The sequence below is a fragment of the Corvus cornix genome, chromosome 15 (genome assembly GCF_000738735.6).
Source record: "Corvus cornix cornix isolate S_Up_H32 chromosome 15, ASM73873v5, whole genome shotgun sequence".
NCBI classification, from domain to species: domain Eukaryota; kingdom Metazoa; phylum Chordata; class Aves; order Passeriformes; family Corvidae; genus Corvus; species Corvus cornix.
This window is the reverse complement of record NC_046345.1, coordinates 644912-672538: the sequence shown is the minus strand read 5'-3', so window position 1 is coordinate 672538 and position 27627 is coordinate 644912. Positions and strand designations below refer to the sequence as shown.

The window sequence follows — 27627 nt, the reverse complement described above, 5'->3', positions numbered from 1 at the left end:
ATTGGTAAATGGTAATTGGGTGAGGGGGAAGTCACCTTCAGCGGGAACTTTCTCCGCACGCTCCTCCTGTGTGACACCGAGCGCGCACCGCGCACCGCATGCCGGCACCTGAGCGGCGCCTCAGGCCGGCACCCACAGCGGCGCCTCAGGGCGGCACCCACAGCGGCGCCTCAGGGCGGCACCCGACCGGCGCCTCAGGCCGGCACCCACAGCGGCGCCTCACGCCGGCACCCGACCGGCGCCTCAGGCCGGCACCCACAGCGGCGCCTCAGGGCGGCACCTGAGCGGCGCCTCAGGCCGGCACCCACAGCGGCGCCTCAGGCCGCGGACGGAGGCCCCGCCGCCATGGCGGCACGGCCCCAGCAGCCCGTGCCGTGGTGTCGGGGCAAGCGCCGCCCGTCGGCTCCCTTCGTCATTCTCCGGGCGGCGCTCGGCAGCCAATCGGCGCAGAGCGCGCCTTCCCGCCTCGCCGCGCTGTCGCGTGCAGGAGGGGCGCCGTGCTGAGGGCTGCTCCGGGCCCGGTCTGCGAGGCGGGCGGCGGCTGCAGCGGGAACAAAATCGTGCGGGGGCCTGGGGAAGGCAGATTGCTGTCTACAGGCAGGTAAGAGCAGTGTCCCCGTGCGGCCCGAGGGCAGGCTGAGGTAAGGCCGAGGGATGGTGGGTGTGCCTGGGTGCGGGAAAGGGGGGGCGACTCTGGCTGGGGATTTTGGCCCCACAAACTGCTCGAGGCGGGCAGGGAAGTTCGGGCCAGGCTCACGGGGCAGGAAGAGTGTCCGTGAGTGGAGAGGGTGGGTAGGGCTGGGCGGGACTGACCAGGCTGCAACGCTGGTACGTGTACTGGTAGGTGCTCCGGAGCAGTGTGCTCTCTCTGCTCCTGGTGTAAGGCAGCAAATCAGGCTGAATCGAGTCTCCAGTGAAAGTTTAACATCAGAGGGCCCTGGCTTACGCTTGGCTGAGGCCGTAGGTCCTGCTGTGCTCTCCAATCTGATCGACTCAACAGCTTCGGATTTGTGGCGGCCTGTGCCAGTCCATGCAAACCTGAGTGAAAGAGCTTCCCCACGCTCCGTTACGGCTCCGTTAGTGTGGAGATCCCCGAGCAGGGAATTCTGCAGGGATGGCTGTCTTTTACTGAGCCAGTTGAAATTAAAGCAGGGCAAATGCAATAGTGCTGCTCGTAATATTTAGTGGTATAAGGATGGGGAAGGAGAAGATAGAACATTAATGCTGTAGGTTGCTTGTTTTAGAAGATGACAGGAAGAGCCAGAGCCAGAGCCAGAGGGAGACCTCCCACACAGGGATCTGCTCTTCCTGCTGTAGGAGATGCACCTGTAAGTTGGTTTTTCTTTCTAATGAGTGCAACCAGGATTTGAAATGTCATACCTAACCTACTTCCTATTTTAATATCAGGCAGATATGTTAGATGTTCTTTGTGTGTATGCATATATTCTGTTGGGTGTACGGTTAATATAACTGTGTTTTATTAAGGACATTTTATTAAGTTTCCAGTAACATGATACTCTGAATTGTGGGATTGCTCATGGCTGTAGGTTGTAGTTCTTCCAGCCATGACACTTTTTAATATTGTTTATTCACTAGACACTATAATTACAGAAGACGTTTTTATGGAATAACTAGTCAGTTACTTGAGGTATCAGACGGTCTGCAGAAAATGAGAAGTCCATCAATTTTAGTTAGAGCTTAGAAAGAGGAGATTTGCATTAGCTATTAGTTAAATGAATAACAACTTAGAAAAAACATTTCCACACTCCAGTATTTTTGAGTTAAAGTGTAGAGTAATAACTCTGCTCCTTAGGATGGGAAAAAAGAGAGTTAAACTTCCATAACTCTTGCCCTTGAGTATTTGAATGTTCTCTCCTTAGTGAATGTTCTGTTGCACTCTTGGAAGCACGCTGTTTGTTCCCAACTGTGGCAGGTCCAGCAGGGCGTGCCCAGCCAGCTGCGCGGCTGCCGACAGCCCCCGCAGCCCCCGCAGCCCCTGCAGCCCCCGCAGCCCCCGCAGCTCCAGCAGCTCCAGCAGCTCCATGTTCCTCCACCACAGTCGGAAGAGCCCGGGGGCCATGGGCACCTGCGCGGCTTTGAGAGCGTCCTGCAGGAGAGAAGGCCAGAAGGTCAGAAAGGCTGAGAAATTCAGTGTCCACAAGAGCATGTGTTTTGAAGAGAATACAATTAGGACATTCTTTAGATCATATTTCTCTTCTTTCTTTTCAAAATGAGATGTATTACTAAGATTTGAAAGATGTTTGCTACATAACAAAAGCTGACACTTAACATTTTGTGATTACTCTTAAATTTATCTAAGTGCCTTTCAAGATTGAATTGTATTATGTATTTTTATTTATGTAATGACAGTATATATGTTATGTGTTACTTGATTGTGATTCTGCCTCAAATTTTAAACAATAGGAGTACAGGTTTCCTCGGGGCTCCAGGATTTGTCTTTACGAGATAGGGGTGGACGTCGTAGAGATTTCCATGACCTTGGGGTAAATACTCGGCAAGCCATGGTACATGTTCAAGAATCCAAAACTGGTATGTTTAAATTAGACTGTAGACATATAAGCAATTTGAAATTAAAGATAGTTTCCTTTATTTCTGCTCTTAGTTTCCCCTAGAGAACCAGGTAAAAAAAATCATTAGAGTGTGTTAGAAAAAGATACAAAGTTGTTCCTGATACCTGAAGAGGAACATGGAGGGTTTTCCTGACAGCTGAAGGCAGGAAGCTCCAGTGGGCACATGAGTGTCTGATAACAGCGTGCCAAAGCTCACTGAGCCAGAACAGATGCAGAACACGACTGACCTCTAATCTTTGTCTGAATGCCGTAGCTTTAAAAAATTTTCTCAGAGCTGTTGAATGACTGTAACTGGTACCATGTTTGCATCTCCTTTCAGGTTTTTCAGGAAGAATGGTAAAACTGACCACGAATCACTTCCGCCTGACGTCTCGCCCGCAGTGGGCCCTGTACCAGTACCATGTTGGCTACAGCCCCGAGATGGAGGCGCGGCGGCTGCGCTCGGCTCTGCTCTTCCAGCACGAAGAGCACATTGGAAGGACCCACGCCTTTGATGGGTCGATATTGTTTTTGCCAAAGAAACTACAGAATAAGGTGTGATACGAGATTTTTTGTTTTGATTTGCATTTTATGATGCTTCTTGTTTCTTACTAGCTAGAGTGGTTAGGGAATTGATGTCCCACAAGCAGTGTTCAGTTGTATTGAGTATATCCTTATAAGCTAATTTGTTTGTGTAGAGAAATTTGGTAATAAATGCTTGGTTCTAATGCTTAATTTCTGCAGGCTAGAATCATCCTCTGCACAGAAGTGGATAGTACAGAGAGTATTTCTCCTTTAGTTTCCTTTGTACTTACATCTTTTGGTAACGTCTGTATTTTAACACTCACATAATTGAAAGGGTGGATGAGTTGGGTGTATGTGACAAGGTTTTGGTAGCAGGAGGGGCCGGGGTGGCTCCTATGGGAAGGGGTCAGGGTCAGCCCTGTGTTGTGCACAGTCATTGCCAGCCAGCTTCAGAATAGACCCATCACAGGCCAGAGCTGAGCCCATCAGCAAAGTTGTTGGCACCTCCGTGTATTTAAAAAGGAGGGAAAAATTCCAGAGCAAAGAAAAATCTGAGAAGAAAGGAGCGCCAGAGGGCAAACACCTCTGTACTGATGGTAACCCCTGCCCTCTGTGCCTTGTGCCACTCATTGCTTCGCTGGAGGGACTGAGTGTAGCCGGTGCTGTTCACAGAGGGGCCAGAGGAGTCCAGAGGGAAGCTGAGTTTGGAAAAGGGAGAGGGGGAAGATGTTTTCACTGTGTGTGCTAATCTTTGTCTTTTTGCTTCCCAGTACCTGCATCAGTAATTAAACATATATTAGTTGGCAATATGTTAAGTTTATTTCCTCAAGCTGAGTCTTTTTTCTGTCATGGTCATTGGTAAGTGATGCCCCTGCTTTCATCTTGATTTCAGCTGCTCTGGGGGATAGCCCCATTCTACCCCATGAGTTGTCTTCACCCAGATGAGCAGAGCCTTTACGTTGTAGTTTACAGCCCTAGTGGGAGATCGAATCCACATTGCAGTTAGTCTTGAATTACTGCTTAGAGTAAAAATGGCCAAGTCCAGTTTGGTATTACTGGAGCAAAATCCAGATACAGCCCTGTTTGCTCTAGTTTTGTTAATCTCATTTCACTTCCTCAGGTTACTGAACTGTTTAGTAGGACTCGAAATGGGGAGGATGTGAAGATAACAATCACACTGACTAACGAGTTGCCACCTACTTCGCCTACTTGTCTGCAATTTTACAACATCATTTTTAGAAGGTTTGCTGTACAAGTTATGTCTCTATAAGAAGTCACTCTGAAAATATTTGACTTAAGTTTTTCCATTCCTAGGAACAGGCTACAGCAATTAAGTATTAGATATGTAAATTTTTAAGCCTTTGTAGTTACTGTGGGGCCAACCACGTGGCAATATTGTAATGTGCAGTTGTGTGTATTGCTGGCCCACGTTAGTGTGAAAGGAGTTTACGCTGTTGGAGGCAGTTAGTCCTATCCCTACCTCCTGTGTGTACGGGTTTGCCTCTTAAACCAAATAATAGAGCAGGACATTGAACTGGAAAATTCCCTTTTTGTGGCTGTAGTCTTTCCTCTTAACCTTGGTACCTGGACTGTGTGGTTCATCTGAGATGTTTGGGCTGCTACCTTCAGCTGGTTGGGGAAGGGTTGGGTTGGACGTGAACTTACCTCACCTGGTGGTTGTTAATAAGTGTCCATGACCTTTATAAATTGAGTTTAATGAGAAGCTCATGTTTCATGTAGTCAGAGAACAGTGAGTTTGTGCATAGGGATTGGACCATGCATGATGTGATAAACTGAATAATAGTAATAAAAAAAAATAACATCTATATTTCAATTTCTAGGGTTTTGAAGATGCTGAATTTGCAGCAGATTGGACGTAATTATTATAACCCCAATGATCCAGTCAGCATCCCTCATCACAGGTTTGGCAAAAATCCTTGGGTTTCGGAGGAGTGCTGGGCCAAGGGTTGCTGGCTGTCAGGGGGTGTCCTCATTCCCTGCAGGATCCCTAGAGGGTGCCTGGGGTTCCATCATGTGGCTGTGGTGTACTCCCTGCCATTAACCTACCCTACACAGCCTGGTTGATGGGAGGAACTGGGCTGGATAAAATGCTGGTCTTTCTCTTTTTAAAGTGTCCTGAATACCTACACGCTTTGTCTGTGAGATATTTAATAGCATGAAATGGATTTCTTAGCTTTTGAGGCATTCTTTCTTTCAGTCAGTTATAGCTGCATCATTCAATCAATCTTATTTTAAGCTGACTAAAGATAGCTACCTGTAAAATATTTTTTATTTTGTTAACCTTCAAGAGCTTGTTTATATTTGGACCATGGTTTCTTTGTGCCTTCGCTGCTCTCTGGTGTCTGTGAAAGTGGACAGGAACAAGAGGTGAGAATAAAGATGCTCTAAAGCACACTAAGATTTTGTGTGCTCTCTTTTGCCAGGTTGATGGTGTGGCTGGGCTTCACAAGTTCCATCCTCCAGTATGAGGAGAACATCATGTTGTGTGCAGACGTGAGCCACAAGGTTCTCCGTGGGGAGACAGTGCTGGATACTATGCACAGCCTTCACTCCCAGGTTGGAGAGGAAAGATTTAGAGACGCCTGTGCTAAAGAGCTGATTGGTTTAATTGTTCTCACAAGGTAAGTCTTTTTGGACTTTTTGTCTTGGAGAGCTCTTTATGCTCCATGCCCTGAAGTATGCAATAAAGCATCAGAAAGCCTGAAAATGCTGTCATTGTCAAGCTAGCAAACTGATCAAGGTGACAGCATTTGCAAAAGCAGGAAGTACACACTGCTTTTCTTTTGGTTTTATTACAGTTCAGCTTTTGGTAGAATTGAGAGCCTATACAATTGAAAACTTGAGGTTACTGCTTCTGAAAGGAGCAAAACATTCAGCATGAGTATTGAGATTAACTTTGTTGTCCCACAGTTGTATTTCTTTTCTTTTAAGATTTAAACAAAAACTGATGAAATGTTTATGTAGGTACAATAACAAAACATACAGAATCGATGACATTGACTGGGATAACAATCCAAAGGGTACCTTTAGAAAATCTGATGGTTCCGAGGTGAGCTTTGTGGAGTACTACAAAAAGGTATGAAATCTTCCCTGTATGTTTAATGCTGTAACTTGGAATGTTCAGTCCTTGTTACAGGTTTATTTAGGATGTGATTTAAATTTGTCATTCATAGTATTTTTAACAGACTTTTGTATAAAGGACACTGTGTAATCTGAGATCAGTAACTAACCTGCATAGCATGGTTTGGTGGGAGTAGTCCATCCCAGTGAGTAGTTGGTCAGGCAAAAAGGCCCAGAGGGCTGCATGGGTGAGCAGGGAGCTCTTGGGAGAACTCAAAAAGGAGGCATATGGAAGGTGGAAGCAGGGACAGGTGATCTGGGGGGAATACAGATACACTGCCACAGCACACAGAGCTGAGGTTAGGAAAGCCAAAGTGCCTCTGGAATTGAGTATGTCATAGCTTAACCACTGAGGCATGCCACTAATTGTCAAGTCTTTATGCATATATCAGTTTCAACTGAAACGGGATGGAACTTTAAATAAACAAAAAGCAAAATTTGTGTTACATATTCTGCTTCAGGATGGAGTTCAGATTTTCTCTGCTGTTTTGCCTTTCCTGTGATGTCTTTTTGTTTTGTTTTGTTTTTAAATGCAATCCTTTGGATGGTTTCTAAGATGGGGCTCTCTTCAAGAAAAAGTTAAACTATGAAGTAGGTTTGTTGACTGTCAACTTGTGTTGCCTTTCTGTGCCTTGCTTTGGTGTTTTGGGGTTTTTTCTATACTAAATTAGTGACTCCTAGACAAGACCAACTCTTGCCAGATGCAGGGGAAGGTTATGCGAAGGTTGAGTTTCAGAAACTTCACTTGGGAGTCTCGTTTGATTCCTGTGATTGCTTGAATTAAATTGCTCTCTAGGGCAGGAACTTTGTCCATTGCTGAACTGGAAGGAGCATCCTAATAGTGAGTTAGATACTCCAATTTGATTCTGCCTGAAGCAAGGCACAAGCTTTGTTTCTGTTGTCTCGTACACGTCAATAGTTTGATGGTACCAGTAGAGAGAATAGTGCTTTCCTGCTTGGCCTTTTCTGACAAAGCCAGTTCCTCTCAGATGTGCTAATTGGAAAAGGTTACTAGTTGCTTTTGGTTTCATTTTAGGGAAAAATACTCATTTTCTAAAGTGAGCATTATTATTCAGGAAACTGCTTGTTTGTTATAAGTAAACTAACATGCAGTCTGTATTTCTGATACAGCAATATAATATAGAAATCAGTGATTGGATGCAGCCTGTCTTGATCAGTCAGATGAAGAGGAAGAGTGGGAACATACAAGGATCTGTGGCTCTGATTCCAGAGCTGTGCTCCCTGACAGGTACTGTATCAAAGCATCAAACCATAATGCCTGCTGACATGGGTATTCTGACTGCTAGCAGCCTTTTGCCAAGTTCAGGTGAATTGTTCTGTCTGTATAAATGTGAGTTTAGGAACACATTTTGTTGCTAAAAGATGAGATACTTAAATGGGACTAGAAAGTTCGAGGGGTTTGATGTTGCATAGTGTTTAGGTACGGTGTTCAACATTGGCACACTGATAACTTGTAGAGTTCTGGTGGTAGAACTTCTGTTGGAAAAGAGAAATTTACTAGAAATTGATGATAATTTTGTAAGATATACACATAAATATGTGTTTTGCTCTGAGATACTCACTTTGCACTAGCAGTACCTGTCCATCTCAGCACTCTTTTGTTTTGATTTGAAAATGGAAATGAAGAGCTGCGCTGACTTGTGTGGTTTCGTTTAAAGTGCAAAAATCCAGGTTTTTTTTTTCTATACCAGTGGGAATGTATGTACAGGAAGCAACTGAAAACTTTGGTTACTACTGCCACCACTTCCCATGTCTGCAGGACATGCATCGTTAATCTGCATGACCTGCAGGTTTAATTTTCATAGTCCTTAGTCTTGACTTTGACTCAGAAAAGGCTTTGCTGTTCACAGGATTGACTGACAAGATGCGCAGCGATTTCAATGTGATGAAGGACTTGGCCGTTCACACACGGCTGCCCCCCGCGCAAAGGCAGCGCGAGATTGGGAGGCTTCTGAGCTACATCCAAGGGTACGGCACTTTAATATCCTCTCTGTTTCTGTCTCATGAAAAATTTGTATAACAAACTCCTTGCAATAAAACTTCTGAAATCTTGCTAGTTTCAAAAAAGTCAGGAAGAACAAATTTCTTACGTTTTTAATTCAAATCTTGTTTTTAAACAGAGATGACAATGTTCAGAAGGAACTCCGAAACTGGGGTTTAAGCTTTGATTATAAATCAGAGTCCTTTACAGGAAGAGTTGTTCAAGGAGAGAAGATCTTTCAATCAGGAAACATGGTAAATAATAAATCAATTTGTTAAACCTTCTAGGTGTCTCACTGATGAAACAAGTTCTTAAGGAAGGAAACAGTACTTTTTGGTTTATAAGTGAAGGATAAAGAGTGAAAATGTTATACACAAGTCTTTTTCCAAGCAGGAGACTTGCAAACTTCTTCAGTTGTTGCCAAGTTCTGGTTAGAAGCCCTTGAAGGCACTCCATTACAATAGTGTTGTCCTTGCAAAACAGTCCTTCTGGCCAGATACACAGACGAGGAGACTAGAGATGTTTCTAATTAGTTTCCATTTATTAAAAAGGTACCAAGGCCTTGAGATGAAAAGCCACTCATTATTTCAGTTCAGTAGGTAGAACAGAGACAGTGTATGTTCGCTCCCAGGTAGGATGACCAGTATGAATAGTGTAGATTCGAATTAAGTCAGAACTCGTCGTAAAACATGAGATACTTGCTCTGTACTGGAGATTCTTGTTTTGGATGGCTGCTGCATGGACAAGGGCATTTTGCACAGCTGTACAGATCAAAATCTTGTATTTGGTAAAGCTTTTTAAATTCCTGCTATTTAAAAGATTTGCTGTCTTTATAATAATACTTTTCTTTCTCTCAAGCAGTTACCTTATTAAAAAGAAAAATGGGATAACAATAAATACATCAAAAGCTTTGTCTTTATAGCACAGAATCTCTGCAGCAAATAGTAACAACTTAATCAGCTAAAAATCTTAAGTATGTTTGGTTATTTAGGAATGAAGCATTTCAAGAGTATCATTTCTTTGTAGGGCTAGATAAAGCTTATTTTAAATTTCTGATGTTAGCAGTAAAGGGACAGATGAATATGGAGTCGTGTGTTCTAGGCAGAAGTGTTAGAGCCTGCTCTGGAAGTGTGTCAGGAGTGGCTGTGGTGTGGGCTGTGGGGCAGTGGCTGTGGTGCGGGCTGTTTGGCAGGTGCTGATCTGCTCTCTCTGCCTGCCTGCAGTTTGATTACAACCCTCAGTTCGCCGACTGGACCAAGGAGACGAGGGGCGTCCCCCTGATCCGCCCTGTGCCCATGGACAGCTGGCTGCTGATCTACACCCGCCGCAACTACGACGTGGCCAGCACCCTCCTGCAGAGCCTATCCAAGGTCACCCCATCCATGGGCATCAGGATGAGCAAGCCAAACATGTGAGTGTCTCCAGAAAGCTGATGGAAAAATCATTGCCGAGTTAGGCTGTTCAGTGAGGAGAGGGTGTAGTGTGTCACGCAGCTGACTTCTGTGAGGTTTTTAATAAAGCAAAGTTGCTTTCACTATGCAGATTGCTCGGTTTTCTCTTGTGACTGACTTCTCGTACTCATGCTTTATTTCTGAGAGCTTTTTGCATGCCAAAACTAAGAAGTATTAGTCATTGAGCAAACCTTTCTCTTAGGAGTATTTTCTTGCTGACTTTGGATGTATTCTGGTTCTGATCTGTTCTCATTGGAAATATCTTCCCTTGAGTGCCTTGAGTACATGCCTTTAACTTTGAATTTCATTGTGTTTGGAAGCTTAGTTGGAGGTGATTCCTTTTAATCTTCAAAATGTGTGAATATTGTATGTTTGTTAGTAGCTGTAAATGTGACATTTCATACAGTATTGCTGCATAGTGAGCTTTTATGCTTTTGCTGAAGTTTTTATAGCTGTTAGTTGTTTTTCTTCTGAAAGCATTTTCTCTCTTTCTTTTCAGGATTGAAGTAGATGATAGAACAGAAGCTTATTTAAGGGTTTTACAGCAAAGGGTTGCCCCTGACACAAACATAGTATGTATTTGAATCCATCATATTTGAATCCATCATTTCAAATCCTGTTAACCTCTGTAATTGGTGTTTAGTGGGATTTGCTCTCAGAAATACAACTCTGGGCTCCTGAGAATCCAGTACGTACCTGGTCATCCTCCTGTGCAAACCTGAGTGACTATGGGTATCCTTCTGGATAAGAGCCTTTGGTTCTGAAGTACAGACACTGACACTTTGCAGTTACTTCTTTCACTGTGAACATTTGAATATTTCTCTTGAGCATAAGAAATTTTTCCTAAAGAACTCTTAAGTGCTGTGTAAATCTGTGAATGCAGCTTCTTACAAAGATTCTTTTTCCTTCAAAGGTAGTTTGTATTTTGTCTAGTTCCCGAAAGGATAAATACGATGCCATCAAGAAATATTTGTGTACAGACTGTCCCGTCCCCAGCCAGTGTGTGCTGGCTCGCACTTTGAGTAAACCACGGACTATCATGACAGTAGCAACAAAAATTGCCTTACAGATGAACTGTAAAATGGGTGGAGAACTCTGGAGTGTTGAGATCCCCGTAAGTATCTTCTTATAAATGCTAGCTAAATGGGAACTCCTCTTTATTAGCCTTTATTTAAAAAGCAAGCCTTTTTTCCCAAGAAAGAAAGTTGAGTGTTCTTTGTGTCGTTTGTTTTGTGTCTGTGAGAAGGGGCCTGAATTTAAATATAACATAGGGAGACATTTAACCCAAGAATTCCGTGCCGTGCTTTACTGAAGCTTTCTGATGTCATACAGCTTGTCATGAATATGTTCCCCTGTAGCACATCCCCATGCCCTGATCCATGCTGTGTGATTGCTTTGCAGCTGAAGCAGGTGATGATTGTGGGCATTGACTGTTACCATGACACCGTCTCTGGAAAGCAGTCAGTTGCAGGGTTTGTCGCCAGCCTGAATCAAACAGTGACACGGTAAGATCAGAATGCCAAAGGCAAAGAACCCCCAAAATGATAAAAAAACAACCTTTCCTTTGACTGGAAAGTAGCTTCAATGTGGTGGTCCGTCATCAGGAAAATTGAAAATTGGTTTGCTGTAATGGTTAATAAGAAATATATTGTGAATTTTTTCTACTGCATCCCTTGAAGGAGTGGCATTGTCCTTTCCCCACACCGCTCAGGAGAGCAGTCAAATGGTGGAGACAGGGCTGGGATGAACAGAGGGCATCAGGGTGACAGGTTCTTTCCCCTTTTGAGTTGATGTGTGTGAAAGGTTTTTTTTGGTCAAGAGGAATTTCAAGTCATGCTAAGGCACTTTTACCACAGGGGGAATATTCTCATAGAACCCCAACTCTTCCTTGGCTGCATTGGCCCACAACACCCATAAAGACTAAGTGGTCATGGGCATTTAAAAATAACTTCGCTGCAGTAAGCCTGGGAAATGCTTTGAAGGTCTCTTTTATTTTGTTCTTCACAGGTGGTTCTCCCGCTGCGTTGTTCAAAGTCGTGGGCAAGAACTTGTGGATGGAATCAAAGCCTGCTTGCAAAGTAAGCGAAGGAGTTCTGCTTCTCAGATCTAAGAACTGACTCCAATTCAGCTTCCTCAAAACTCCCCTCCCCTGCTGCCCCGAGGGGAGGTGTTACCAACCTGCACTTGGGTAACAACAGATTAAGCACTGCGTTACAAATACTGCTGAAAACGAAGAGCATTTTGTGTAAATCTTTCACTGGTCCCCATGTTTCTTTGCAATAATTAAAACCTACTTAGCACTGCACTTCCAAGAATGCTTTAAGGGAGTCTGATTTCAAGGAGGGCAGCTCCTGCTGTGAGGGAGGCCAGTGGAGCAGGTGTGTCCTTGCCTCTGTTCTGTTTGTGTGGGTGCACAGGCAAACCAGAGCTCTTCCTGCAGGTGTATTTGTGTAGCATGATCCTGACCCATTTCACATTACTGTAGGATTGAGGACCTTAGTTTTCCAACTCACTGCTGTTTTTCCAGGAATAAAAACCCAATTTTGTTTTGGAATGAATTGTCACTACAACTATTGGCTTTTACTCTCTTTTTTATTGTTTTTAAGCTGCTCTAAGAAACTGGCACAAGTGGAATAAGTGTTTGCCCTCTCGTATTTTTGTCTATCGTGATGGTGTTGGAGATGGACAACTCAATACTCTGGTTAATTATGAAGTGCCTCAATTTCTGGATTGCTTGAAGAGTATTGGTACTGACTACAGGTAAATCTGTTTCTACCAATCCTCTTCTCTACACTGCAAGAGAAATAGACACAGGGATACAAAACAAGGCTATGGATGAAGACTGTTGTCATTCCATCCTTACTGATTTTCAGTTGAGCTCAGATAACTGTTTTTCTGATGGTTATTTACATGATTTCTGATACCTGACTTGTAATATAATAGGAAAATTCTTAGTACGTGCACCACATGACTGCAGCACACATGTATGCACATACACTCTTTGGGCGTTCTTGATGGATGTGATCATTTACTTTTTTCCAGCTGGTTGATCATAGCCTGACTGTTACATGTCTGCCAAGTGCATTTTTTTTTTCTTTCCATTTCTTAAAGGAAGTTGTCCAGTCACATTTTCAGCATTCTGCTTTGAAACTTATCAACTGCAGTGACTTAATCTGCTCTGAAAAATAAAGCTATTTCCGTATACTGCAGGCAAGCAGAGCAATTGAAGTGCTCAGTTCTTCTGTTTAGCTTCTGTTAATGGCTTTACTACTGTTAAGACACAATGTTTTCTATAGGAAACAATGGAGTAGAGAGTAGAAATCCAATCTGTATTTAGAAGATCCCTTCTTGGTCCATTTTCTACTTCTCAATAAGGTTAAAGTTGGATAGATGAAAAAACAGTATGAGAGTTGCACCTCACCTAAAAATCTAAAGTTATGAACAATGTCTTATTTAATTGGAGTCAGTAAAGACTTTTTGGTGAAATTAATGCCCTGCAACTCCAGCAAATCTGCTCCTGAAATACTCTTAGTGCAATTTTCCAGGAGAGTACTGTTTTTTTCCTTTTCCTTTCTTTTAGTCCAAGACTTACTGTGATTGTAGTGAAGAAACGAGTGGGTGCCAGGTTCTTTGCTGAGATTGGTGGAGGACTCAAAAACCCACCCCCTGGGACAGTTGTTGACACGGTGGTTACCAGACCAGAGTGGTAAGTTCCTGCAGAGCTAACATGCACTCCTCTTGCCAGCAGCCTGAGCATAAGGAAATGCATCCAATAGCACATGGACTATGGGATCAAGTGTAAAATACTTTCCACACTTGTGTGGCTCAGGGGGCTGGAGAAAATGAGGAGTATAAGCTAAGAACATGTGCAGGGGGAAAACTGGATAGAACAAATAGTTAAGATTGTCATGGTCTCAAGACCTGTTCCACAGAATGAGATTGTTCATGTTCCTCCAGGTCTCTGGCCTTTCAGACACAGAGGAAGCTTTTGTGGCCAAGGCCTGGGCATACTTCAGGGGTTTACTCAACGACCATAAAGTGACTTCAAGAAATAAGACAGCTACATGGGGACTTGCATTTTTCTAAGACAAACAGCCCTGCCTGTAACAGACTGGTGGGGTTTGCTTTTCCTCTCACAGGTACGATTTCTTTATTGTGAGCCAGACAGTGAGGAATGGCTGTGTTGCACCAACTCATTACAATGTAATTTATGACACCAGCCAGCTGAAACCAGACCACGTGCAGCGCTTGACCTACAAACTGTGCCACATGTACTACAACTGGTCGGTGAGTGTTGCCTTCCCCTGGGCAGGGACAGCCTCACCAAGGTAGAACAGGTGTCCTTACAACACTGCTGCAGCTCCAAAAAGCCTGCAAGGATGCCCTGGCCCCTGCAGTGGTTTGAGGCCTGGATGGTTTATTGTTACCTGATCTCTCTGAAGATTACTTTAATTTTTATTTTCACTAGGAAATAGTTGTTTCAAGTAGTGTTCCCAAATTGTGTGTCGGAAGCAAAATTGAAATAACTTCTTACCTGCAGAAATAGTCACTCCTTTATGTGGAGGTAGAACTGTGTTGCTGCATTTCCCTTGAGGCCTCTATTGCACACCCAGCTCAGCACAGGGTCAGCTCGTGCCTGAGGTGTGCTTCAGCTTTGTCACTTCAGCAGCCATCAGTATCAGATGTGACTGAGCCCATGTCCCACCTTCTGCAGGGCCCAGCACTGAGTGTAAACCTGTGTAAGAGGTGTAAGGAGGGCACCGGAGTTGCAAAGTTTGGGGCTTTTTTTGCATCTGTTCTTTGGTTGTGTTGGGTGTATGTAAAGTTCTTTTCCCAAATCTGCATAAACAACAGGGATACTAGTTTTACAAGTACACAGACTTTGGAATTCCAGGGGTCTTTGTTACAGTGATTGCATGCTTCTTTAAATTGCTTGAAAAAAACTGCCCTTTTTTCTTTTTTCCCCTTTCTGCAGGGTATTATCAGAGTGCCTGCTCCTTGCCAGTATGCCCATAAATTGGCTTTCCTTGTCGGTCAGAGTGTTCACAGAGAACCTAATCTGATGCTTTCAGACAGACTGTTCTACCTTTGAAGTTATCAGCCAAACAGAAGAGTGTAGTTCCTCTCTAGGGACTCTAGAATTGTCTGGGCTTTTGGTTTAGTTGTGGTTTTTTGTAAGAGATGTGCACAGGATATGTGCAATTGTGGAAATTATTTTCTTTTCATTGTACCAGGGAAAAGCTTGAGATAGCTGATCTGCATTTTGAACAGGTGTCTGCTTGCTAGAATAACTTCACAAATTTTTATGATTTTTGATACTTATTTACTGAAGTTTTTCTGTGCTTCTTCACAAAAGTGTATTGGTTGGTCCTATTTACATTTTGGGGAGGCGTACACAGAATTACTTCTTGCATGAAAGATAGAGAGTTAATGCAGACCAAAATCCAAACCTTTTCAGCTAGCACATTACCCTTCTAATTTTCAAAGTGCTTTGCTATTGTTGAGTCCTTGTTTTTCTTGTCTGTTAAAATGAGGGGCAAATTTTGTCTCCTAAACTGTTTCATACGTTAAAGGGAGGCGATCGGGCACTCTTGGTTACCAAGGCTTTAAGGCTGCACAGTGATGCTGAACCTCTGGAAGGGGTTTTAACAGTTGTCATTGTAAGGGATTTGCAAACCAATCAGAAACTCTGGTGCTGGCTCAAGCCTCCCCTTGGAGCAGAGGGGAGTGAGGGACGATTTTTCAGGTTGGGAGAGCTGAGGATAGAGTGATGTGCTTTTGCTTTGTCTTGTAACTTCACAGTCACTACACTGTGGGAGGAAATGACTTTAGACAACTGCACGTTCATCTCTGAGAGGAGCTGAACTGCTGGGCTGGTCCTGTTTAAGCACATGCTTGTTAAATGAGAAAAACAATTTCTCTCAAGGAGTATCAGTGCACTGACAGCTTTGGGGTTTTTTGGTTTTGTACTTCCAAGCAATGGGAAGCAGCCCTGGTTTGTTCTTCATGTCTGAGGTTTTCATTGGTCACTGTTCTGCAGTCCAGTTTGTAAAACAAATGGCAGGTGTGGGGATGGAGGTTGATTTCAGATTTTTGCAGTAGCAGAGTCAAACTACTGCACATGGAGAAATTTGGATTAGTGCTGGTTTTCTTAACCACCTTGTTGTGAACCTTTTTGCTTTTCTTTGTGAGATTTAAATAAAGTTGTTGCTGTAATCCTCGCTCGTTGGAGCCTGTTCTATGTATTTGCTGTTGTACTTCACCCCTGGGCTTCAGGTACAGATGGGACAGTTGCTTTGGAGTAACTTTGCAACCATTTTTTACCTCTGGCAAGCTCCTGCACTCCTGCAGAGAGATGAGCCTTTCTTTGTTCTGCAGTAAACTTCAGCAGCCAGTGACAGTTCCAAAAAAAGGCTGACACAAGAAGCCAGCAGCCAATACAGTGGATTTATGAACCATACTGCACTCTACAAAATATCAAATTATTTATTTATATAAAATATAATACACAACGATTGTACACATGCACACACCCACACAGTACTTTACCACAAATGTAGGCCAGTTATTTTCTTTAATTAAATGTTATAATCTAGCACACAGTATTTTACAGTAATTTACACTGTTATCTGAAGACACAATGGGGAAGCTTTGATCATTCATTTATAAACCTTCCATAAATTACAAAAAGAAAGGCAGTCTGAAAAGTATGTATAAACAGTAAAAACAATTTACAAATGGACAAGAATTACAAAATAGTAACAGCCAATGACTGCCATCAGTGTGTAAGATTGTTTTTTGTGATATGCCAATATTGCAATTGAGATTTGACTAGAGCCTGGTGCAGCCTCGTTACTGCCTGTGGCTGTAACACAGTTTGTCCTTTTACTTTAGACGTACTTTAGTCTGAATCTGACATCAGCAATATGAAAATGCCTTTGAACCTAGGACTGCACCTCCACAGAAACAAAACTTGGGGAGTAAAGGGGTTTTGGTGTGGAGTTGGTTTTTTCCCAGTAGCTTAGAACAGTGAACCAGAAACCCCAAAGCTGGAGGTTGGATGGTTGAAACTGGGTGAGGTTCTGAGTAACTTCCACTGCGTCTGCTTTCAGTGCAGTGAAAATGTTGACAAATTAATACAGGCTTTGTTTTTTACTGGGGGGGAGCAAAAACTAAAACGTGTTTAGCACAGCACTTCCAAACTCCCAGGAGTTCATCAGACATTGAATGGAGTCAGTGACAGAGTACTGAGCTCCAGTTACCGTGGTGGAGGGAAGATGGAGACAGCTGAATACACAGTACATACAAAGTATACGCTGCATATTTATTCGACAGTACAAATCATTGTGCATTAATAAGGCAAAACATCAAGGCTGATTAAACTAGGAGTTTCAAGACCATTTTTGTTAATGATTAGATACAGTGGGGTGATCTCTGTGAACCAGGAATCACTGAAGAGTTTTCTCCCCCCACTCATGGTTAAAGGAGACTAAAGGCTGAGATTTTTCCAATGGAGTTGCAGGTGTTGAGTTAACTTCAAATAAAACCATGTTCTTCTGGTCTTAATCTCACAACATTTAAAAAAAATTTTTTTTAGGAGTCTTTGCAACAACAAATCCACTTCCTTTTTTTCTTCTGTTTTAAGGAATTCACATTATTCTATTGATGTCGGAGTTAGAAATGCAAAGATCTGGTAAAGAACTGCATAGTCATGAAAGCCCTAGTTTTGACTTAAAAAAAAAATAAAAAATACACAGACTGGAAGCTTTACAAGTTGTCCAGGAGCACATGACTCATTTCACTGCACCAAGCTTTTTCAGCAGTTTCTTGCCTTTGGAAAGCAGCCCCTTTTTCTTTTTCGAGGACATATCCCTGCCTCTCCCGGGACTACCAGAGCCCATCATAGGTGACGGAGGTGACCCGGAATGGAGATGAACTGTGGGGGATGGTGCTCTCCGGGATGTACCTGTATTCTCAGGAGGAACCTATTAGGTACATTGTTATCATTTATTCAATGTTCGAAAGCTTCAAAGCCATTATTAGCAAGAAAGTTGGTAACATCACTTGTCCCATTACCCACTTAAAGCAAAAGGGCTGGTTTCTTTCTTCTCTCTGGCTTAAAATACTGCATGGGCTTATGGAAAATACGTCAACTTAGAGAAAAAATTTATAGAAATAGAAAACCCACCAATAAAGCCCAGTTTTGGTTATACCTTTTTAAAGGAAAAGTTGGATACACTTGATTTGCCATAATTCTGGCCACAAAAGCCACAAAATTGGCTTTGGTTTTACATTTCAGTACTCTGATAGTACTAAAATGGAGAGGGATACTTTTAGCTATAGATTTAGGAAAAATAAATGTGTTAATCACTACAGATTAGCAATCTATAGAAGTCAAACTCTTTTCAGAAGAAATTACTTAAAATGCTACATCACTTACTTTTTAATGTCCTTTAAATGCCTTTTCTTTAAAATTGGCTAGCAAACTTTATGTATAGATTAGAGAAGATGGCACACTGGCTTAAAAAAAAAAAAAGGAAAAAGAAAAAGCTAAAATGAACCTTAATTGCAATCAAAGAAAGCTTAAAGACCCTGAGTGCTTGATGTGTATGCTGCAGCTATGAAGCTGTTAGATGACAGCATTCCTAAATATTTTGAACAACTATTTTTTTTTCAGTCATCAAAAGCACTTGGATGAAAATGCTAAAATTACTTCTACTCAGCCTATCCTAACTACAGTGTCCAGGTGGCAAAATGGTTACTATCAATTAAGATGACATTTTCATAGTAGAATCCATGCTGTAGGGAGTCCTGCTAGCTTGTAGTTCAAGTTAAAACATCAGCAATTTACTGGCTCGTTGTGCAACAGTGAGTTAAGCAAAGGGGCTTCAAGCCTACTTTGATTTTAAATCAAGGTCTAATTCTAATGAAAAAAAAAAAAAAAAGAAAACAGAAACCAAAACAACTTGGTAAAGCACCCCAACGTACACCTGAAGATACCAGATATTGAGTCTAATGCATTCATTCAGTGAGCTGCATGTTCAGGTCAAGACTTTTATTGCATTGGTAAACCAAACAGTTGCTAATATTGCAAAGGTACACTTGCTAGGAAAGATCCGAGAGAATCGTACCATAGGAAGGGACTTTTTTCAGAAGTGTTGAATAGTTGGTCTTAGGCAAACTGGGGTATAATCGACTGTGGAAAACACATTTTAAGGCAGACAATTTCAGTAGCTATATTTGAGTGTAGTGAGTTTCAAACCAACTATCCCCTTGTAAACTACCGTCCGTGCCAGTGTAGGCGTCACTGCTGTTTCGGGAGGGGTTGGAGCTGTTGTGCTTTTCTCTTGACAAAGGAGCTTGGAATTTTTACATCCCAGCTTGGCTAACAATGCAATATGCAGCTTTGGTTGTAGGGTAGTTAGACATCAAACTCTCCTTTCTATGTAAACATAAACACTGAGCTCGGGAAGAAATATGTTCCAAACGCTGACCTTCATAAAAAGTGAGGTCTAATCAACTTCTGAGGATTCCTGTTTTATAGGATTTGTCTCCTAGGAAAGGAGTTGACTTGCCTAGGTACAGTAAAGGCATACAGCCTGTTCTTCTGTGGCCAAGGGTTTTGGAGACATATTTCTTTTCTTTTCCCCCACAATTAAGTTTCAAGACTTGCATTAGATAGCCAGGTAGCTTTAATTGAAATCTCTATTGGTATCTTCAGTTGCTCACTTACGTGAAGGCTACATTGCCTTATTAAGGTGTGAAATGAACACTCTTCTTCTGTTTCCAAGCAGATGAGCAAAGAAATAAAAATATATATAAAATATATAATATATAAAAGTATTGCAGTGATGAAACAAAACCAAAAATGAGATACTCTAAACATGATTAATTCTTTCATAAAAGAGAAGTCTCTGAGCAATTAACTATTGCCAGTTGGAACAGGAAGTCGTGAGGATTAAAAGATGACCACTCTCAGTCCATCAGCTGCAGTTACACTTTGTATTTAGAGGAACACTGGTACCAGTCTTTTGTGCACGAGAACTTTTTTAGTAAGAGCAATTTAGAAGCTTTGCGAAATAACTATCACCAGGAAAGAGCTGCTGAAATTCAGATTATAATGGAAGGTACTGTAATGACTGCAATCAGACAGCCAATTTAGTTTCTCCATTTACAAATGTAACGAGCTAGCGAAGGCTAAAGTAATTTTCCTCATGTTTTATTTTACGTATTTGAAAGATAACTTTAAATGGGCAAATGAATTTAAAAGTAATGTTAAAAACAATGTCTAAATTATATATGAGACAGAATGAAATGGAAAATGAGAATTTAAGTGTTTCTTAGTCGGTTGCTTACCCTTTTTGCTTTCGATCGCATCGGTGTGTCATGGACGTAGCGCGAGGGTGCGTCGGAGAGAAAGACTTCAACATCATCAGGCACTTCTTCAAGGAAGTTGGAAGGAACCAGCCCCTTTTGTCCGTTAAGTTCACCCTGCGAGCAGACGAAGTGCCAGTGAATGTTTCATTCAATCGCATGTATGTTCCCAAGGAGGGAGGAAAATATTTTTGCCTATTTCAAAGCTGGTGAGGAAGAGGAAATTCCCCTCTAAGGTCACTGAGGACACTGAGAGCCCAGACGTTCCCACATGCCCTGCCCCTCCCCAGGCTGTTGTGGGGTAACTGGTGCTGGGGAAGCTTGGAGCAGTTTGGGGTGACCAAGCAGAAGCCAACTCACGTAGTAAAATCCATCTTCATCAATCTCACCAAAGACAGTGATGATGTCCCCAGTGCAGAATGTCAGCTCGGCCTGCGGGGAAGGAGCAGGGACAGGCAGGTGTTAGGCAAAGATTAACCTTTTCTTCATTAATAGTAAATCCGCTAAGATTTCCCCCCACTCCTTCATGTTAAGACATTGGTGAAACCAAATTGATCTGAGAGCCAAACAATTTTTTTTTCCTTGGAGTTTTTTCCTCAGCTTGCTAAACCTGACACCTCTCCCACTATGTTGGGGCTCCCTGTGACCAACAGCTGAGACATTCAGGCCTTCAACAACCTCAATGAACTTTGAAGCTTTGAACTACACAGCTTCAAAGGGCCCCTAAATCAATCCTTGTGGAGGAGGGAACACGCAGGGGTGGGACGTGGCTCAGGCCCTGCTCTGTGTACCCACTGACGGCCACAGGACAGCTGAGAGAGCTGCTGGTCACAGCATCGGGACTGCCAGGCTGGGGAGGGACCTCTGGACACAACGTTCCTGCAGTGGAACTGTCCTGGAGTCTCTTCAATAAAGCCTTCACAGTGGGCAGCTCCACTCTGATCAGCAAACAGTGCACTGGGCTCTTTTTAATTGTCTGTGGCTTAAATGTAATTTAAGGGTGGGATTTTGAAATTATTTTTAATTTCCTGCGGTCATGGGAGAGAGAACAAACAAAATCTTTGCAATAAATCAGCACAATTTATTTGATTTGTTGGCAAAATGACTTTGAAACACCATAATTTAGAAAAAGATCTGGTTCAATAAGAAACAGAGAACACCCCGGCTGTGTTTTAAAGCACCAAGTCCCACATATTTCAAAATTCACTTTCTCCTTTAAAATATCCCAAAGTGTTCTACAATTCACCAATTAAAAACAAAAGAACATTTCAAAGGATAACTGAAGAAGCTCATAGGTAAGCAGTGTTTTTCAGAGCTTTGAGTGTACCCTGACCATCTTCCCACAGACAGAAATGGAAACTGATCAGATCTGGACTGAGGGACTTGACCATGTAACACCACAGCCATGTAAAAAGGGACTACTGCTGCTGCTCACAAATATGGAGACGGGAGACTGGAAGATGGGAGATGGAAGATAAACCCAGAATGGAGATGGCACTGATGCTCAGCTGGTTTTAAATGAAGGTGTGGCTAATGCTCAGCTGTTTAAGATACCCTCACATTATTATAAACACAAATGACAGTCAAAACATAAGATCACCAAAGCTCAGATGCATTGATTAAGAGAAAAATCCAATATACTCTGGGTGCTGTTCCCATGCATCACTCTGGCTGAGGTTGCTGTGAAGGAGGGTGGATTTTTGGAGGTTGCAGGGGTTTGAAAGCACGTGGCACTACCAGCTTGGCATGAGCTAAGGCACTTCTCAAAAAGTATCATATTCTCATGTGCAAACATCCAGAGGAAATTGGAAAATAAAAATCCCCTACTATTTCTAACTGTGCTTTTTTCCTTAGAGACTTTTGTTCCATTCGCAGGTACACACACACACACACAGCGTAACAAACACATCCATCCGCAGCCACGGCTGACTTCAGTTGAGCCATCCTGTATAAAACCTACAGAGGGCATTCCCTGGTTTGCTTTGAGCCAGCCCCACAAATCTGCTCGTGCAGGAGTCATGACCTTGGCACCCCCAGGCGCTCACAGCCACTGGACCGACACGTGCAGCTCTGAGCTCGTTCCCTGCGCGTGCCCCAGCCCGGCTGTGCCCGGCCCCACAGCTCTGCCCCTACCTCCACATCCACGTTGGGAGAGCTCTCCCTGGGGTCGTAGTCATAGAGTGCCACCATCCTCCTGGTGGTCACCGGCTGCTGCCGGCCGCTCCGCCGGCTCCGCTCTGCTCCAGCCGCGGGGACAGCAAGGCAAGGAAAGCAACCAAAGTTATTCTGGAAGCAAAATCCTGCTGCACCTGTTCCTCACATCCTTCTCACAGCAGTGCAGGAGCCGTGTGGGCATTTCTCTAGCTCAGGGATAAAGAGTCACAGGTGAGCGGACCTATTAACACGGATACAGGATGTGGAGCCACGCACGGTTCATCAATAATCATCAACAGTGCTCGGGCTCTCTTTACTCTAAGGCACTGAATGCTCAGCACACCGTGCACAGTAGACTCCAAAGCTCAGGGTTGGTGTCCTGTGCCCAGAAATCTTTCAGGTAAGAAAATCCACTTTTTTTTTTTAAATCAGAAAAGAAAGTAACAAGTGTAGTGGTGGAGCTACAGGTCCCCATCTGCAGCAAATGGTATCACCAAGATTAAATATCAGTTGCATAAAGCCATCCAGACACTGACACAGAATGTATCCCCTGGGGCAGTAAATGACTGCAAGATTTAGATGCATCTGCATAAAAATGAGGTAAAGTGGATGCAGCCAGGTTAACAGCACCCAAAGCCTGAAGTGAAATGTCTGTATTTGCTCTTACCAATTTTCTCAATTGGTGTGTTCAAGGGAAGGAAACCTTGTTTAAGAAGCTGATCCATCATCTCTTCATCATCTGCTTGTATCTCAGAGACCATATTACATGGGATAAGGCCAATTCTTGTACAGGTTTCTCCACGGTAAAACCCATCAGCATCTTTGTCCCCATACACCTGATATTCGAAGAATGGTAATATTGGTCAAAAGGTTTCAGCATTTTTAGGAATTTCAGTGCAGGCTAAAGGCTTAGCAAAGCATAGATGATGACTGCAGTTTAGATAGGGAATTATTTTAGTTTTGGACTATTCTGACTTAGGCTATAAAACTGGAATTGTTGCATTTATTTAACTTGTGACTTTAGATACATAAGCAGAATTTGGACTTTTTTTTTTTGTTAGCAGTGAAAGCCACAAGAAGCGCATTAAAAGGCATCAGTTTCTCCTGTGCTGAGCCAGATGTTTACTTGATGTTTATCCAATTATTATGACACTGTATTCAAAATGAAACATATGCAAAATTGCGCCAAAATGTTATTATTTTAATTCAAACAACTTTTATATGATCAAAAATGCTTATCTCATACATAATGTACTTGATGTATGTACTTAAGCTCTGCTGTTGTCTTTTGATTTAATTTAAAAACATGATTCAAGGTGTAAAAAAAAATACCTGAATGAAATGCACATTCTTGCAGAGGAAAAGAAGCTCTTAAACAAGTTCTTTTTTTTTTTTTTTTTTGCATTAACTATGTGAGGTAAGCAAAATACCAAACAGAGTATTTAACAGCACAAAGATTGTGAGCTGGGTACAGGCATTTGTGTTAGAACCCAACCCAACCCAGAGGAAGGCAGTCAGTATTTTAATAGTTTAAATTACAGTTTAATCTCTGAAATGGGTAATGTTCCAATGAGCCAATTTTTTTTTCAGATTCTGCTCCAGATCACTCTGAAATCTCAACTCCTTGGACTGCCAGCAGCTGCTCCTTCTGCCTCTCTCAGTTCTGCCCAGCCTGCACCACAGCAGATTCCAGGCTGCAGGAGGAAACACTCCCTGCTGCTGATCCCACAGAAATATCTGCTGGCTTTTTCAGACCACGCCAGCAAAGTGCAGGGATTTGCCTTGCAGCTGCAGGGGCAGAGGCTGGGGTGAGCTGGGCTGGAGGGGTGGCTGTAAACATCAACAGAGCCCCAACTGTCCCTGGCCCCTGACACAGCCCAGCTCTCCTGTGCCTTGCTGAAAGGCAGCCATGGGTATTTTACACCAAACAGCCAGAAAAGGGAACAGAAACACCTGACTGAGGACTTGAATTAATCCAAAGTGTGCATTAGCCAGGAGGGTTCAGCATTTAGAAAATGCAGCAGCTCTGGTTTGTACAATGCTCAGCACTTCTGGGGTTCCTCTGCAGAAAAGATCCTCTCTGAAGCAGGTTTTCCTGCAGGGTTTGTGCCAATGGACATAGGGAGCTTCAGAGTGACAATTTTGGGCTTAACCTAAATTTTTAATTAAGTCTGGCCCTAACTATCTACAGCAACTTTGAGGTTTTTGCCCATTTTGTAATTATTTCTCAGCCGTTAGCATTAGATATTAAGTTCCAGGTCCAGTGAGATTTACAGCCTGAACCTCTGAAGGAAAAACCCCTTGGATTCTGATCAGCTGGGCTGCTTTCTCCCACGGTACAAAGGAGACCCTGTTTGTAAAATTGTTATTTGTTTCCCTTGGTTTCAGATCTCACCTTAATGATCTGTCCTTCTTTAAATGGCAGCTCCTCTTCTGCAGCATCAGGGTTCGGGGACATGGTCAGTGGATCGTAGTCAAAGAGTGCAACAAATATTCGAGTAGAAATATCTTCTGTGCCAGGATCTGTTTCAGATTCTTCATAAATATCCGGAGAAAGATGATCATGACCGCCGTAGCCATCTGTGGAAGTTAATTCAGAAAAGAACAATTCAGTAATACATGTTGGCCTCATCGCCCAACTATCCCAGTTAATATTTGAAATGTGTTTGGCATTTCAGTGAAAAAAGATCCAAACCTCACTGCATGTCCTATAAAGCTTGGTGGGGTTTTTTCCAGAAAATTATCAGAAATTATTGGTTGCTATTAAACTACTAAACAGCAAAGTCATCGCTTAGTGTTTTCTGTCCCAACTTTGCTGACAGAAAGTGAGCTCTGGCAAGTTCAATCACTTCCTTTATGTTTTAATTAAAATGAAAATGAGAAAGAAACCCAAACTTGTCTACTGTCTCACTATTAAAAAAATCCCCATGTTTTAACAGATAATAGAAAATAAAGAACTTGGATACAAAACTCGCTTTAAGTAGTGTAAACTCAAGCCAGAAATCTTTCCTCCCGTGAAATAAAGGCTGCTTTCAGAGGAGAAGAACGAGGACACGAGAATCTGGCATTTGTCACACCATCATCCCAAAGCTGCTTGGTTCAGCAGCAATGACCTGGCAGGAGAAGCACGACAGCCTCCCTGGAGCTGATTCTCCTCGCCAGCATTCTGAGATCAGTGCAATTCCACTGACATCTGGGCCGTTCATCCTGGTTTACAGCAGCATGTGGGACGAGGAGCAGCCTCTGCCCGGCCGTGCCGCGCTGCACAGCCTAAGCAGGCCTCACACACTGCAGCTCTGAGTGCTTCTGATCTACATTTCAGTATCAGCTAGGAGATTCAAAGAATCCTGCCCACCAGGGCGATCTCGCTTTTAATTTACAGTACAGGTATTTCAGTGTGAGTCAGTGAAAAGGGGGAAATATTTAATATTTAAAAATAAAAGCATTCCTCAGTGATTGGTCTCTTTCCTTCGGGTACTCCCCATTTCTTACGTCTCTCACTCACACCCAAGCCAGTGAGAATTGCCTGGCACTGCTTCCTTCTCCTCATGATGATGCCTACAGTATTCACAAATTAAAGTCCAGATGAGGGACAGGAACCAGACCAACTTTACATCTTCATGGAGTAAATTTCCATGAACAGCTCACAAAACACTTTCTGCATTTGCTTTCCATATGCTTCCTGATTTTCAGTGTGGATATTTGTCATTTGCAGTTTAGAGTGCAAGTTTGAACAGCTACATGTTTCTCTTGGTTCCATTATCTTCTCTGCACTAATTTTTGGATTTTCTGGAATTCACAGCATATAGATTAAGTCATCATTAAAGCAGAACAGAGACTAGTGTCAGAAATATCAAATCTAATAAATATATGCAAATTCTACATTTACCAGTTTCTATTTTCCCTGCTAAATTCCAAAAAGTATTCAAGAGAATGGAAAGTGAATGCAAGATGATGGCTGATGAATGGAAGGGTGCATGGCTGAATGGATGCTGAATGGCCACATTTATTTCACTGACCACAAAGTAACCTGCCAGCAGATTTCTTCCTAGGTAAGATCTAGCAGTGCCTAAGCTTAACCAAGCCTAAACAAGCTCCAGTAGCCACTAAATTTAATGAAAAAACTCCCAGAAATGACAGTGATGGCTGATTGACGCCCCTGTGAAGCCCCACCACACTCATTTCGGTGGAGCTGTTTTCAGCCCACTTCACCCCCTTTAACCTAAGAGTAGCCTGGCTCCAGACAAGTGTCTGTTGTTTCATTTTTAAGGACTTCCTTCCCAGCCCTGAGGCTGCAAAGAACAGAAATGCACCAATCTGTCCAACTAACCAATGGAAGGGACCAGCACTGGCCGAGACCTCTGTGGCACTGCACTGCCGTGCGAGGACCTTCGCCCTGCGTGCTCCACCCTTTCAGGCCGTCCTGCAGAGGCTGGGTTACCTAAAAGCTAAAAAACAGCAACAGAAAAAACAGGTTTGTAAGTTCCATGCATGGCAACATCGTGGTTACACGGCTGGACATTAATCAGGTCAATCACGTTTGGAAGCACAAGCTCTAAAGGCAACTAAACTTAGCTTTTAACTGAAAGGTTAGCTGAAAAGGGAATACTGTGGCCTGGCAAACCTGCAAAAGAAAAAAAATGGTTCCCTGATTTATGGCAGAGTTTTGTAACCAGCAGTCACACATCAGAACAAAAAGAAAAGAAAAGAATAATTTTTGCAATATTCTTTTGCCTTTGTTGTTGCTGCTAAGGTGGCGCTTTAGTGTCCTGAAGAGTGGCACAGGCAGTCTGAGAGCTGTGGAGCTGGGGCTGCCCTGCCAAGGCAAACCTCGTTGTGCCCAGCTATGGAGATCCCTCCCGTTGGCAGCAGGGGAACCAGGGCAGCTCCTCGTGTCTCTGAGCACACCGAGTGCTAGAAGGGCCCTCGTTGCCAAAGCCTTTTACAGGTGAGTGACAGATGCAGACAGGGATGCAGACACTCCATCTCACGTCACAGCTGGCTCTGCTCACTACGCTGGCAGCAAACTGGGCTATTTAGGTAACTAGAGGTGTATTTTAGGGCTCTCCAGAGTTTATTGTGCAGCCATTGACATTAATACAGCTTGGTCACCAATTCTGATGGGAGAAATGTGTAGGGATCGTTTCAGCCTGAACTGGGAGGCTCGATGAGCAGCAGCTGATCTCTGCCCTACATGAAATGCATCAGAATGGAGTTCCCACTCTGGGCTGTTGCAGACTGAGAGTAAAGAACTTGCTCTGGTCTTTGGGGAGCCTACGGATGCATCCCTCACACCCAGAGGCTCTTCTAGACATTAATGGGCAGAAATACAAACAGGCAAGATGGTGCAGAGCATCCTTGGAAGATGTGCAATGGCCCTGGCCTCTCCCTTTGGAAGCAGCTCTGTGCC

At 43.1% G+C, this 27627-nt stretch overlaps 2 protein-coding genes across 15 annotated transcripts in view; one reads left to right on the top strand and one right to left on the bottom strand.

Moving 5' to 3' along the window:
* The first annotated feature begins 9 nt into the window (after positions 1 to 9).
* Positions 10 to 15914, top strand: PIWIL1 (piwi like RNA-mediated gene silencing 1). Of its 2 annotated transcripts, XM_010398420.4 has the most exons (21): positions 10 to 601; positions 1245 to 1328; positions 1934 to 2129; positions 2425 to 2550; positions 2911 to 3125; positions 4216 to 4337; positions 4937 to 5017; positions 5540 to 5737; positions 6081 to 6192; positions 7368 to 7485; positions 8108 to 8225; positions 8378 to 8492; positions 9462 to 9649; positions 10189 to 10261; positions 10603 to 10803; positions 11091 to 11194; positions 11697 to 11767; positions 12296 to 12449; positions 13270 to 13395; positions 13829 to 13976; positions 14665 to 14781. In XM_010398420.4, the coding sequence occupies exons 2-21, from the start codon at positions 1248 to 1250 to the stop codon at positions 14779 to 14781; spliced, it is 2664 nt and encodes an 887-aa protein (XP_010396722.2). In that variant the 5' UTR covers positions 10 to 601; positions 1245 to 1247. The 2 variants fall into 2 exon arrangements, with proteins under 2 accessions (XP_010396722.2, XP_039416839.1); XM_039560905.1 differs by having other exon boundaries at positions 12 to 1328; positions 14665 to 15914.
* Positions 15915 to 16155: 241 nt separating this feature from the next.
* Positions 16156 to 27627, bottom strand: part of RIMBP2 (RIMS binding protein 2) — an 81739-nt gene continuing 70267 nt past the window's right edge. For 7 of the 13 annotated variants that reach the window (XM_019285213.3, XM_019285223.3, XM_010398421.4 and 4 more), the window contains 7 exons: positions 26548 to 26665; positions 24613 to 24797; positions 22885 to 23053; positions 22197 to 22300; positions 20424 to 20495; positions 20046 to 20180; positions 16156 to 17674 (listed from right to left, as the gene is read on the bottom strand). In XM_019285213.3, the coding sequence (XP_019140758.1) occupies positions 17483 to 17674; positions 20046 to 20180; positions 20424 to 20495; positions 22197 to 22300; positions 22885 to 23053; positions 24613 to 24797; positions 26548 to 26665 (975 nt within the window). In that variant the 3' untranslated portion in view covers positions 16156 to 17482. Of the gene's footprint in view, positions 19470 to 20045; positions 20181 to 20423; positions 20496 to 22196; positions 22301 to 22884; positions 23054 to 24612; positions 24798 to 26547; positions 26666 to 27627 lie in introns of all 13 variants that reach the window. The other 6 variants (XM_019285220.3, XM_010398422.4, XM_039560903.1 and 3 more) reach the window with 2 other exon arrangements.